General features: G+C 34.5%; 1 protein-coding gene across 5 annotated transcripts in view; it reads right to left on the bottom strand.

The window, feature by feature from the left end:
* The window catches only part of STXBP5 (syntaxin binding protein 5), a 159607-nt gene that overhangs the window by 14118 nt on the left and 132059 nt on the right, over positions 1-13430 (bottom strand). For all 5 annotated transcript variants that reach the window (XM_040627929.1, XM_008695061.2, XM_040627930.1 and 2 more), the window contains 3 exons: positions 9594-9833; positions 7763-8132; positions 6565-6730 (listed from right to left, as the gene is read on the bottom strand). In XM_040627929.1, the coding sequence (XP_040483863.1) occupies positions 6565-6730; positions 7763-8132; positions 9594-9833 (776 nt within the window). The remainder of the gene's footprint in view (positions 1-6564; positions 6731-7762; positions 8133-9593; positions 9834-13430) is intronic.

Below are 13430 nucleotides of genomic sequence, written 5' to 3'. Positions count from 1 at the left end.
AGCGCAAGTGCAAGTAGGAGGAAGAGCAGAGGGCGATGGAGAGGAAGAGAATCCCTAGCAGACTCCTCTGAGCATGGAGCCCAACATCAGGCTTGATCTCATGACCCTGAGATCCAGACCTGGGCTGAGATCAAGAGTTGGATGCTTAACTGAATGAGCCACCCAGGTGCCCTGGCATGGTGTTCTCTTTAATTTTAGCCTTTCTAGTAAGTGTTTAATGGTATCTCATTGTGGTTTTAATTTACAGTTCTGTAAGGCCTAACACTGCTGCACATCTTTTCATGGTGAAGCATCTGTTCAAATATTTTGCCCATGCTTTTATTGGGTTATCTTCTTTCTTTTGACTTTTAAGAGCCCTTTACATATTCTGGATATAAGCCCCTTACAGATACATAAGGGCATAAGTTTTAAATTTTGTTGAAGTTGTCAATTTGTTCTTTTATGGATGGTGAGTTTGGTGTTGTAACTAAGAAATCTTTGCCAAGCCCAAGTTAACAAAGATCTTCTCTTAGGCTCCCTCTAAAAGTTTTATAATTTTAGGATTTACATGTAGGTCTATGATCCATTTTGAGTCAATTGCTGTAAATACTGTGAGACATGGATCAAAGCTCATTTTTTACATATTTAATATCCAATTTTTCCAGCATAATTTGTTGGAAAGGCAATCCTTTCTCAATTGCATTGTCTACATCAAGTCAGTTGTCCATGTATGTGTAGGTTTATTTCTGAACTCTATACTCTGTTCCACTGATCTATTTATCTTATTTGATGCCAATACCATGTTCTTTTGGTCACTGTAGCATTAAAGTAATTCCTAAAATCAGGTGGTGTAAGCCCTTCAACTTTATTCTTTTTCAGAGTTGTTCTGCCTATTCTAGGTCCCATGCATTTCCATATGAATTTTAGAATAAATTTCCCCCAAAAAATTTCCACTGAGATTTTGTGAGATTGCCTCACATCTATAGATCAATTTTGGGAGAACTGGTATTTCAATATTAAATTTTCTGACCCATGAACAAAGTACATATTTCAATTTATTCAGGTTATTAAAAATTTCTTTCAGTGTTTTAGTGATTTTCAATGTAGAAGTCTTTCATATTTTTGTTAGATTTATCCAAAGTAGCTTCTATTTTTGTTGCTATAATAAATGGTGTATTTGTTTATTTTAAAGATTTTATTTATTTATTTGAGGGAGACAGAGCAAGCACAAGAGGGGCTGGGGAGAAGGGGCAGAGGCAGAGGGAGAAGCAGACTCCCGCTGAGCAGGGAGCCAGATGTCAGGCTCGATCCCAGGACCCTGAGATCATGACCTGAGCTGAAGCCACACTTAACTGACTGAGCCACCCAGGTGCCCCTAAATGATGTTTTTTTAAATCTTAATTTCGAAATGTCCACTGCTCCCATAGAATTTTTTTTTTTTTAATATTGATCTCATATCCTGCATCCCTGTCAAACTCAGTCATTATTTCTAGTAGCTTTTTGGATAGATTTCCTAGATAGATTATCATGTCATCTGTGAATAACAACTGCTTTACTTTTTCCTTTCCAGTTGAGATGATTTTTTTTCCTTGCCTGAATGCACTGGCTAGAACCTTAAATACAACACTGAACAGAATATAACACTGAACAGAAGTGTTGAGAGTGAACATCCCTTTCTAGCTCATGAATTTAAGGAAAAATAATTCAGTAACTAATCACTAAGTATTAGGTGTAGATTTTCCCTAGATGTTCTTTAAGCTCCCTTTTATTCCTTCTTTGCTGAGATTTTTCTTTTTTTTTAATTAGGAAAGGATGTTTGATTTTGTCAACTGCTTTCTATTAGTTAAGTTATAATATGGTGAATTATAGTGATCGATTTACAAATGTGAAGTCAACCCTGCATTCCTGGGATAAATGACACGATAATTAATCATGACCAGAGTTATCCTTCTGATATACCGTTGGATTCAATTTGCTAAACTTTGGTTCAGAATTTTTACATCTGTATTGAAATATATAGGTCTATATATAATTTTCTTGTAATATCTTTGTCTATTTTTCGTATCATGTTAATTATAGCTTCTAGAATGAATTGGGAAGGACTTCCCCACTTCAATTTTTGAGTCTTGTGTATAGAACTGGTATTATTTCTTCCTAAAACACTGATAGAATTCACCAGGGAAGCCACCTGGGTTTGGAATTTTCTTCTCAGTTAGATACAGTACTCTTCAGGTTCTCTATTTTTTCTTTAGTGAACTTTGGTAATTTGTGCCTCTCCAGGAATTTGCCCATTTTCATCTAAGTTTTTGAGTTTATTGGCATGAAGTTGTTCATAGTATTTCCTCATTATCCATTTTAATATTTGTAGAATCTGTAGTAATGCCACTTCTCTCATTCTTGATTCTGGTAATTTGTAACTTCTCTCTTCATAATCAGACTTGAGATCAATTTTATTGGTTTCAGAGATCAAACTTTTAGACTTATTGGTGTTTTTCTATTGTTTCCTTCTTTTCTATTTCTGTTCACGGTTTTCCACTTGGGTATCTATTATTTTTTTTCTTTTGCTTACTTTGGGTTTCATTTGTTTTGGGTTTTTTTTCCTTCAGTTTCTTATGGTGGAAGCTGAGGTCACTGATTTGGTAAGAACTTCTCTTCTAACCCAGGTGGTTTAGTGCTCTGAATGTGTCCAGTTTAAACACTCAGCTGTTTTTTCTATTTCTATGCTTTCAAGTTACCTAATCTTTTCTTCTGCAATGTCTAATTTGTTGTTAATCCCATCCAGTATATTCTTATCTCCAGCACTGTAGGTTTTCATCTCTAGAAGTTTGATTTTGGTCTTTTGTATCTTCCATGTCTCCAGTTAACTTTTTGAATGTACGGAATACATTTATAATAACTGTTTTGATGTCCTTCTGTACTAATTGAAATATTTGTGTCAGTTCTGGTTTGGTTTCGTGAAGATTAATTATTCTTCTCATTATGGTTCATATTTTCCTGACAATCTGACTGGATGCCATATCTTGATTTTTACCTTGTTGAGTACTTGATATTTCTCATCTTGCTAAGTTGTCTTGAGCTTCATTCTGGGATAATAGGAAACATTTTGATCCTTTTGGGTCTCACTTTCATAATTTGTTAGGCAGGTCAGAAGCAGTGCTCATTTTAGGCTAATTATTCCCCAACTAATGAGCCCAGACCCTCCTGAGTACTCTACCGAATTACTCACTGAAGTTGGCTGAATAATGGCCATCCAAAATAATCAGGTTCTAGGGGCACCTGGGTGGCTCAGTTGGTTAAGAGTCTGCCTTTGAAACAATGAAGCGTGGAACACTACATCAAAAACTAAGGATGTACTGTATGGTGACTAACATAATAAAAAAAATTTTAAAAAAAAGCAAAAGAGTCTGCCTTCGGCTCAGGTCCTGATCCCAGAACCCTGGGATCTAGCCCACATCTGGCTCCCTGCTCAGCGGGGAGTCTGCTTCTCCCTCTCCCTCTGCCCCACCCCTCGTTCATGCTTGGTCTCGCAAATAAATAAATAAATAAATAAAATCTTTAAAAAAAAAAAAATCAGGTTCTAATCCCTGAAACCTATAAATGTTATATCTTGTTAAAAAAAAAAGGGGGAGCGGGTGTCTGTGCAAATGTGATAAGTATTTTGCTGTGGGAAAATTATCCTGATTATCTAGATGGGTCCTAAATCCAATTACAAGTGTTTTTATAAGAGGGAGATCTGACACAGGCACAAGAGGAGGCAAGGTGACCATGAGAGCATAGATTGGAGTAATGCAACCACAAGTCCAGGAATGCTGGCAGCTACAAGAGGATAGAAGGGGCAAGGGCAAGGTCTCCTCTAGACCCCTGGAGGAAGCATGATCCTGCCAACACCTTGATATTGGCTCAGTGAAACTTGCTTCAGATTTCTGACTTCCTGAAGTGTAAAAGAATGAATTTATGTTATTTTTGGTCACCAAGTTTGTGGTGATTTGTTACAGCAGCTTCAGGAAATTAACACACTCATGAACTATCAATTTTTTTAGTTTGGCTGTTGGGACCAGGCACAATTCCCTCTAATTTTCTATTCCTTTCCGATGGTTCTTTCCCAGGCCAGGGAGTATCCACATGCATGTGTTTAACGGTACTCTACTGAATACTCTTGGCTGGACCCTCTGCAGATGTGCAGGGTTCTCTGCATAGCTCTCTTCTCTCTGGTACTCTCTTCTAAGAACTCTAACTCACTTGGTCTACTCAGACTTTTGGTTCTGTCTCCTCAACACAGGAAGCTGGTCAGGTTCTGCCTTGGTACCTTCCCTCTAAGCATGCCCTGGAAACTCTATCTAGGCATTAAAGCTGGAGCACTTCCTTTGTTTCCTCTCTCTCAGGGATTACTTTCCTTCATTGCTTAATGTTCAGGATCTTGAAAACTGTTATTTCATGTTTATGTCTGCTTTTTGGGGGTTGCTTCAGGCAGGAGGGTTAGTCTGGTCCCTATTATTCCATTTGGGATACAAACATTATTCCATTAATGTTTATAGGCATCTTCTTTATTTTTTTGGTTAAAGTTAAATGAATGCACAATTAGGGTACTCTGGAAACCAAGGAACAGTGTTTATAAAGTTCATGGTACTTACATGGTACTTACAACATATTTTTACCAAAGCATTATTTTTAGGCACTGAAAATACAGAAATACTAAAAATGTCAATAATGCTCAAAGAAAACATTTTATCACAAACTGCTTAGAGTTCACTTTTCATTTATCTTTTATCATGAGGGCACATAGCAGATAGTTATTAAAATTGAGTTACTAAATGACCATTTCATTTAAAAATAAATAGGTAAAGTTTATGGCTGCTGCTATTTATTTTTACTAAAATAAAACACTGACCAAAGAATAGACTTGATCCCAAAAAAGTCATGAAGTTTAAAATTTTAAGTAACTGAATTAAGACTACATTTCAGATGAAAGTGAATTAAGAATATATTCACTTGTCCATATTATTTCTTTATACAGTAACATTTAACTAGTGAAAGGAAACACTAAAGAAAAATTATATCTTCCCTATAAAAAGTGAAGGTTTAATTCAGAAACCTAGGAATCTTTGAAAAAACACCTCCACCCAAATGTTAATGTAAATTTATATCTAAAAGATCTGTAATTCTGTTTCACTCTCAAGGTTTATAATAATATCATTAGAAGTATATTTCCAGGACACTTTAGCTTACTGAAATAATACTAACATCTGACAGTGAGCACATACTCTGTACCAAGCACTATGCTTAGCACTTTACATGCATTGTCTTCTTTAATCCACACCATATCCTTTGGCATGAATATTATTTTTAATCCTATTTTTAAAGATGATGAAGCTCAGAGACAGTAAGTAACTTGTGTAAGGTCACATAATTGTGTAATTATTAGCAAGGATGGGACTTAAATTCAGTCTTGACTCTAAAGCTCATATTCTAACCGAGTGAACCACTCAGGCACCCTAAAGCTCATATTCTAAAAACAAGCCACTAATTCATTACAAACAGTAAAACAGGGCTAACTGTAAAAACTTTCATTAAAATGTTCTCTTAAAATAAAGTTCCCTTAATAATGGTTTCCTCTAAGTATCAATATTTATATATATAATATTTAATATTTTTATTTTTAATGTTTTAGCTCAATATAAGAGCACTTTTATTTTAAAAGGTGAAACTAAACTGATCATTTCTAATATAAAGTTGATCCTTGAACAGTGTGAAGGTTAGGGGTCCAACCACCCTGCACAGTCAAAAATCCATGTGTAACTTTTGAATTGCCCAAAAGTTTACTAACAGTGTACTGCTGACCAGAAGCCTTACTGATAACATAAAGAAGGGATTAGCACTTATCTTATATGTTATATTTATTATATACTGTATTCTTACATTAAGGTAAGCTAGAGGAAAGAAAATGTTAAGAAAACCACGAGGAAGAAAAAATAGTTATAATACTATACGGTAGTTATTGAAAAAAATCTGTATAAGCACTTGTGCAATTCAAACATCTTGTTCAAGGGTCAACTGTATATACAAGCACATAAGGCACTTGAATATTAAAAAAAGAAACAGTTTTGCATTTAAAGAATGTAGTCTCTTGCAAACAGATCATAAAAATATTCAGAGTAAAACTATAAAAACTTTTTTTTTCTTATACGTATATACATCCTTGTGACTACAAAGTATATGAGAGGGGATGACACAATGTGCAGATATAATTATTTCCACATTAACACAGTTCCTTAAAAAGGATTTCTTTGTGTATATAATTGATAATTATACGTGGAGAGTGGGTATACAATGTATGTAATATTTCATATTTCTGTGCCATTACTGGGTAGAAAAAATATGGATCAGTGAGATAAGTCCCTCTTAAAACAAGAGTCTGATGAAGTTACTTTATGACAAGTCTCAAAGCATACGCTCTGAAAGTCAGGCTTTGGATTTTCCCATACAGGGTCATTTGTATACTCCTGAGAGTGTAAGAGATGAACAAAAGTAAGGGATTAGAGAATATTTCACCTTTGAAGAAATCATAGTAATATTTTTGTTATTTACCTGAAGATTTTCACAGGTCTCTTGACTGTAAGTGAGTCTCTGGATTTCTGTAGGTGAAACAAGATATAATGCTTGTCCATTGTTGGTGAAGCAGAATGTTCTGGCTATCCGCATGTTGGTGAGGGGCAAGTAATACACATCCAGTAGAGGCCTTAAACTTGGCAAACTTGAGAAAAATATTAAAAAGTTGTTAATAAGAAACAAGGCAGGTTTTAGAAAACAGTATGGAGGGTCCTCAAAAAGTTAAAAATAGAATCACCTTATGATCCAGCAATCACACTTTTGGGTATTCACCCAAAGAATACAAGAACACTAATTCAAAGGATACAGGCACCCCTATGTTTATAGCAGCATTATTTACAATAGCCAAGATATGGAAGCAGCCCAAGTGTCTACTGACTGATAAATGGATAAAGAAGATTTACATCTTCTTTCATATATATTGTGTGTGTATCTATATATAAAAACATGTGTATATATATAAATATATATATATATATATACACACACACACACACACACACAACCAATGGAATATTATTCAGCCATAAAAAAGAATGAAGTCTTGCCATTTGTAATGACATGGATGGAGCTAGAGAGTATAACGCTTAGTAAAATAAGTCAGGGAAAGACAAATACCATGACTTTACTCACAAGTGAAATTTAAGAAACAAAGCAAACAAGCAGAGGGAAAAAAATGAGAGAGAGAGACAAATCAAGAAACAAACTCTTAATTATAGAGAACAAACTGATGGTTACCAGAAGGAAGGGTGATGGGGGGATGGGTTAAATAGGTGATGGGGATTAAGGAGTGCACCAGTCATGATGAGCGCCGGGTGATGTATGGAAGTGTTGAATTACTATCATGCACACCGGAAACTAATACAACACTGTATGTTAACTAACTGGAAATAAAACAAACAAAAATAAACAAGGTAGGTTTCAGTCTTGAACAAAGTATTATAGAAGGCAAAAACGGTAGGAACTATAAACCTTATGATTTAGTATACTTGAGAGGTAGATAAAACGGATTTGTAGTCTTCATAAACTTGTTCACTATTAACTGAATGAAAATAAATTCTCAGTGTATAAGACTCTAAACAAAAGCATTTCATTTAATTGGAATATAATTCTGTAGTGTTACGTTTTAAGGGTGTAAATGCCATCTTTGTGTCTTTTAAAAATGTGTAACTCTTACCTAAAAGTCATAATATGTCCATTGGCGCAGAAACAGGCAAGGCAGATACTGTTACTCAACGCTACGATATCTCCACGAAGCACAAATGAGGTCTCTGTAATGTTTTGCTTGTAAGCACAGTTCTGAGTTGGCAGTGAGATGACTTTTGCTTGCTTTTCAGAACATATCACTGCATACTGGTTTTCACTAATTTCCTGAGAAGAGGAGGGGGATACGGAGACAGGCCGTCGTTTCTTTAATTTCTCCTTTTCATCTTTTTCTTCAGGAACATTGTGTTCTCTCCAGGATTCATATGCAGGTGGCACTAAGCAGCCTGTGGTATCCAGGAATGCCATTCTCAGGATTGCCCCTTTTAACCTCAATATAGTACCTAAAATGAGTAAGTTCAGTAGATAACAAGTATTTTAACCCCCACAGCAAATATGTTTATTCCAACTCTGATACATAGTAGACATTCAACAACATGCAGAATGTATATTAAACTGAAATTGTACACCGGCTTACTACTGAAGGGATTCAACCTTTGAGCATGTATCTGAGTCCGGAAAAAGAAATCAGAACTACATGCCCCAAACAGATAAATACTGGGGTGCCTGGAACTGTGTCTTCTCTCATATAAGCCAAGTGTGCTACCAACAAGTGTGAGAGCAAGTGGATGGAGTCTAGAGCTGTGCTGTCCAATATAGCAGCCACTAGCCACATGTGGCTACAGAGCCCTTGAAATATGGCCTGTGCAACTTGTGGCACGGTGTGAGAGTAAAATACATGCCAGATTTGAAGACTCAGTACAAAAAATAAGTAAATAAATAAAAGTAAAATATCTTAACAGTTTAAAAATACTGGTTACATGCTGAAATGACAGTATTTTGGATATGTTAGGGTAAATAAAATGTTATTAAAATTAATTTCACTTTTTTTTTAAATTTTTTAACATGGCTACCAGAACATTCTTTATGTGGCTTATCTTATTTCCAGGCTTTTTTTTTCCCTATACACATTCTTACTATAAGAAAGGAGATTAGTAAGAATATTATCATTATGTAACCTTTTCTAACAACTAGGCATACAGAACATACTCAAATATTTATTGAGTTGAATGAATAAATCAGTTTCTTTGATGTAAAGATAGTTCACAAATTATCATTAAAATCATAATTACATTTTAATTTTAAATTCCAAGTAATGTTAAAGTCCACGTATAAACAAGGGATACACTAATGAGCACAATCATGTTTTTTCCTATCTAAATCAGCATAAATTAGTAATGGAAACCAGATTTCTCAGTTATTTCCAGATCTATCAGACTCCACATATATTTGGTGAAATTGAATCTCATTTTCAAATAAGAAGGTCACAAATTTTTTCTTAAAATCTGCTATTAAGTCACCTTTTCCTAACACTTCAAAGGAGAATAACACATTTTAAGACTTCACATTTAGATATTAAAAATAGCCAACTATACGATGTTTAAAAAAACACTTTTTGCTTTTTCTCCTAAATCTGGTACCATCCTTTTGCTTATAGAACGTAGCATTTTTAAGGTATCTTAGAATGCATTAGAAGAACAGGTTTTTTTTTTTTAATTTTCTAATGTAGTAATCATTTTAGACATGATCCTAGAGTTAAAAAAATGCAAAACCTGAATGGCTGTATAAATAAACAATATTCTGGAATCTTATTCATGTATTCTTTCATTAAAAACATAAGACTACATCTCCAATTAGTTTACATTTCAGAATTCATAGATCAATTCAAAAATGAAAAGCGAAGGCTTCTACTAAATATAGCAAGTCAGATCTTCAATGTAAGTACAGCATGAAAGCATACATACCACTTGGAGAGACAATAACTGGCTGAAGAAGTCTTTGCTCTCCTCCTGGGGGAAGATTCAGTGCAATGACAAGCACTGTTCCCAATGTAGTACCAACCCACAAACACGGGGAGGGAGATGAATCTGCCTTTCGAGTAAAAGTTTCACAGAAATGAAGAGCAGAAATTGCTTCTCGAGATTCTTTATCAATGCTGGTTACGCTGGAACTCCGTGATCGGCTGAAGGAATTATCTTTTATATCTGAAATGAATTAAAATGTTGTGAGAATGCCCATTACATCATAAAACTTTGACCACATAGTTAATCTGCAAAAAAGACAAAACTTATAGCATAGTTTTTAATTAAAAACAATTTACTTTTATGTTAATAATTTTTTCCTTTGCTTAAATATAAAATACAAATGGATAAATTAACACTTCTCAGAAGTGAGCTGGGTGAGATTCCAGTGAATTTTTGGATGTGTGATCTATATGGTTTTTGGTGTGGCTCTTCGTTCATATCCTGGTTGCTATTCTAATCTTAGACCTCACCAACCTCTCTTCTCATGATGCTGTTTGTTTTTCTTTTTCTTTCTTTCTTTCCTTCCTTCCTTCCTTTTCTTTTTTTCTTTTCTTCCTTTCTTTCCTTCCTTCCTTTTCTTTTTCTTTCCTTCCTTCCTTCCTTTTTTTATTATGTTCGGTTAGCCAGCATATAGCACATCATAAGTTTCTGCTGCATTTTCAATTATTTACATTTAAAAAATCCATTTAGAAGTACTCTGACTCTACCTTCAAATTTGCTGAATGTTTTTTTTCAAAATCTGTCCATATGAAAGCCTTTAATCCATAAAAATTAAGCCTTCATTTTTCTTGAAAGACTTTTTAACTGTAATCAACATTCATCCAAGGCATTTTACATCAAAATGCATAAATGGTATCTGGCTCATACTTAATTTCATACCAGGTATATTCCCTTTACCTGACTCTATAATGACAGGGATACTTCAAAATTATACTAATAAACCCTCTCCTGTCTTCAGCTGCCTTCTTCACTGTGGCCAATTGTGTTTGCCTTGAGCCTTGGCCTCTTTTCTCCTGCTATTGCATTTCCAAATTTATGGGAATTTTTTCCTATTATGTCTCACTATGTAAAATCAAAATACATTATTTCCCCACAGTCCTAACTTCTAATGGCACTGAACTGTTTATATTCATGACAACCCTGTTCTAGGGAACAACACTTAAAATGACTTTCAGTTTTGGTTCTTCCCTTTCACTCTACCTATACATCTGATGGGATGCCAAGTCCTATGTTATTTTACTCCAGTGTTGTTTCCATCTTTCCATTACCAATCAACTTCTATTACCCTTCATTCAGGCCTTCATCACCATTCACTAATTCATAAGTGGTATTCCCACCTTCATTCTGTCACTGTTTTAACACAACTCAAATGAATTTTATAAGATACGGTCATAATTCTATCACCTCTATTTAAAAAATCTTCAGTGGTTCCTCTTTATTTGATCATGTTGAATATCTTACTCAGGCTGGCTTTTAAGACTCTCCACAAAATATTTCAACTCTCCTTTCTGGCCCTATCTTCAATGCTACCCTGTTTTCCAGGACCTTGTGGGGACAAACTGAGTCATTCATTGTTCTCCAGGTGTATCTTGTGCTCACCTACTTTAGATGTTTGCTTGTGATTTTCTGATTAGTTCCTGTGTCTCACCCTTTCCTCTATCAAGATTGTGCTTATTTGCCATCTCAGGTACCATCATTTTCACGAAGTTTTATCTTGATTCCTAAAACCAAATATGTTTTTTTTTTTTTTGAATCTTGATAGTTTTTTCTCTCTCGTGGCACTAATAGTACATTTGTTTTGTAGTTCTTCCTGACTTGTTGTAGGCCTCACTCTAGAGTAACTCTGTTTCTTGAAATGAGCTGTGTCATTTTGAGCATAGTACCTGCCTTATAAAAGTATCCAATAAGTACTTGCTGAAGACAGGTCTATAGTTGAAAGTATCTAAACTGATGTCTTGCTGCCACACCTTTGGGATATATTAAAATTTCCCATAGTTTCTACTATTCACATCTAATAAATAGGTCCTCAAATCACATGCTTTCAGTGCTATCATGAAAGAAATGACTTCATGTCATAAAAAATAAAAAAACACAGTCAAGTCTTCTAAATTGCATTTTATTAAATAAAAAAGGTATAATCGAATCCTAACTATACCCCCTAAAAGCTTTTGTAATCAAATTCAAGTTCAGGGGTGCCTGGGTGGCTCAGTCAGTTAAGCATCAGACTTGATTTTGGCTCAGGTCATGATCTCAGGGTCCTGGGATAGAGCCCCGTGTCTGGCTCCATGCTCAGGGGGAGTCTGCTTGTCTCCCTCTCCCTCTGCCCCTCCTGACTGCACACACGCGATCTCTCTTTCCCTTAAATAAATCTTTAAAAAATTTAAATTCATAGATTGACAAATATTTCCCCAAATGATAATTATATACAACAGAATTTTGATTATAGCTAGCCTCTGAAAATAATAAAGCTACTAGTTATGGCAATAATATGGGTAATTTCTAACTATAGTGCCTAAAAATGTCTCTTTTTTGCCTGTAATTCCTCCTAAAGATTTTGACATGGCAAAACAGAACTATTTCTTATAAATGAAACAATTTCCCCAAAAGCAACAGCTCATTACTGGATGAGTGTGTAATATTAAATATATAAACTGATTCCAAATGTTAACTCTACAGTTTTTAAAGTTATTTTAGTAAAATAATAGAAATTTTATTTTCTAAGATTTGAAGTAATCTTTACACCCAACACGGGGTCCAAACTTACAACCCCAAGATAAGAGTCTCATGCTCTACTGATTGAGACAGCCAGGGACCCCAATAGTAGAAATTTTAAATGTAGTTTCCAATGATAAAAATATTCATTACTTTACTAAACCATACACATACAAGGTGACTGACATATATTTTCAGTTGTGACCCAGTGACAAAGATAGAAATCAATGAAAATTTGTTAAGAAAATTTGAGGGGTGCCTGGGTGGTGCAGTTGGTTAAGCTTCCAACTTTGGTTTCCGCTCAGTTCATGATCTCAAGGGTCATGAAAGTGAGCCTCACATCTGGCTCCGTGCTCAGTGCAGAGTCTGCTTAAGATTCTCTCTCCCTCTTCCTCAGCCCCTTCCCCTTGCTCTAATAAGTAAAAAAAATTTTAAAAAGAAAATTTTATAATATAAATTTGATAATATAAGAAAATTTGAAAATATAAATTTCATTATAAATTAATCTGTGTAAAAATTCTTACTCTTATCTATTAAAATTACAACAGGTGATTCACAATAATCTGAACTTCAAAGTTAATTCATAGGCCAAATAAACAGTGTTTTAATTTAATGGACTAATTTAACTATATAAAATTCATAAACTACAACTGCATTTTTATTATGACTTCTCTACAAAAATTAGCTTACCAAAGAAACTCCTAAGTATAGTTCAATATGTTAAAATGAAATGAATCAGAATCAATCCTAAACTTACAAAATTCTATCTGCCTAGAACTGCTTGAAAACAAATTTGAATTTTTAGCAGTTCATGAATTACAACTTGTACTGACTATTGTTAAGTCAGATGTGGTGGATCTCTGTGCCTTAAAGTTTAGAAATTGGGCAAGCTAAACAAATGGGCCAGAAATTTCAATTTTAATTCTAGTAATAAGAGCAGAAATGAAAATGGCTACCACTAAGCAAGGCCTACCATGTGATACACACTCTCATAACACTTTATATTTATCATTCCATTGAATCCATATAACAAGTGAAAAGTATTAACATCACAATTTAATGAAT

The sequence above is a fragment of the Ursus maritimus genome, unplaced genomic scaffold (assembly GCF_017311325.1).
Source record: "Ursus maritimus isolate PB19 unplaced genomic scaffold, ASM1731132v1 scaffold_13, whole genome shotgun sequence".
In the NCBI taxonomy this organism is placed as follows: domain Eukaryota; kingdom Metazoa; phylum Chordata; class Mammalia; order Carnivora; family Ursidae; genus Ursus; species Ursus maritimus.
This window is presented reverse-complemented; position numbering and strand designations above follow the sequence as displayed.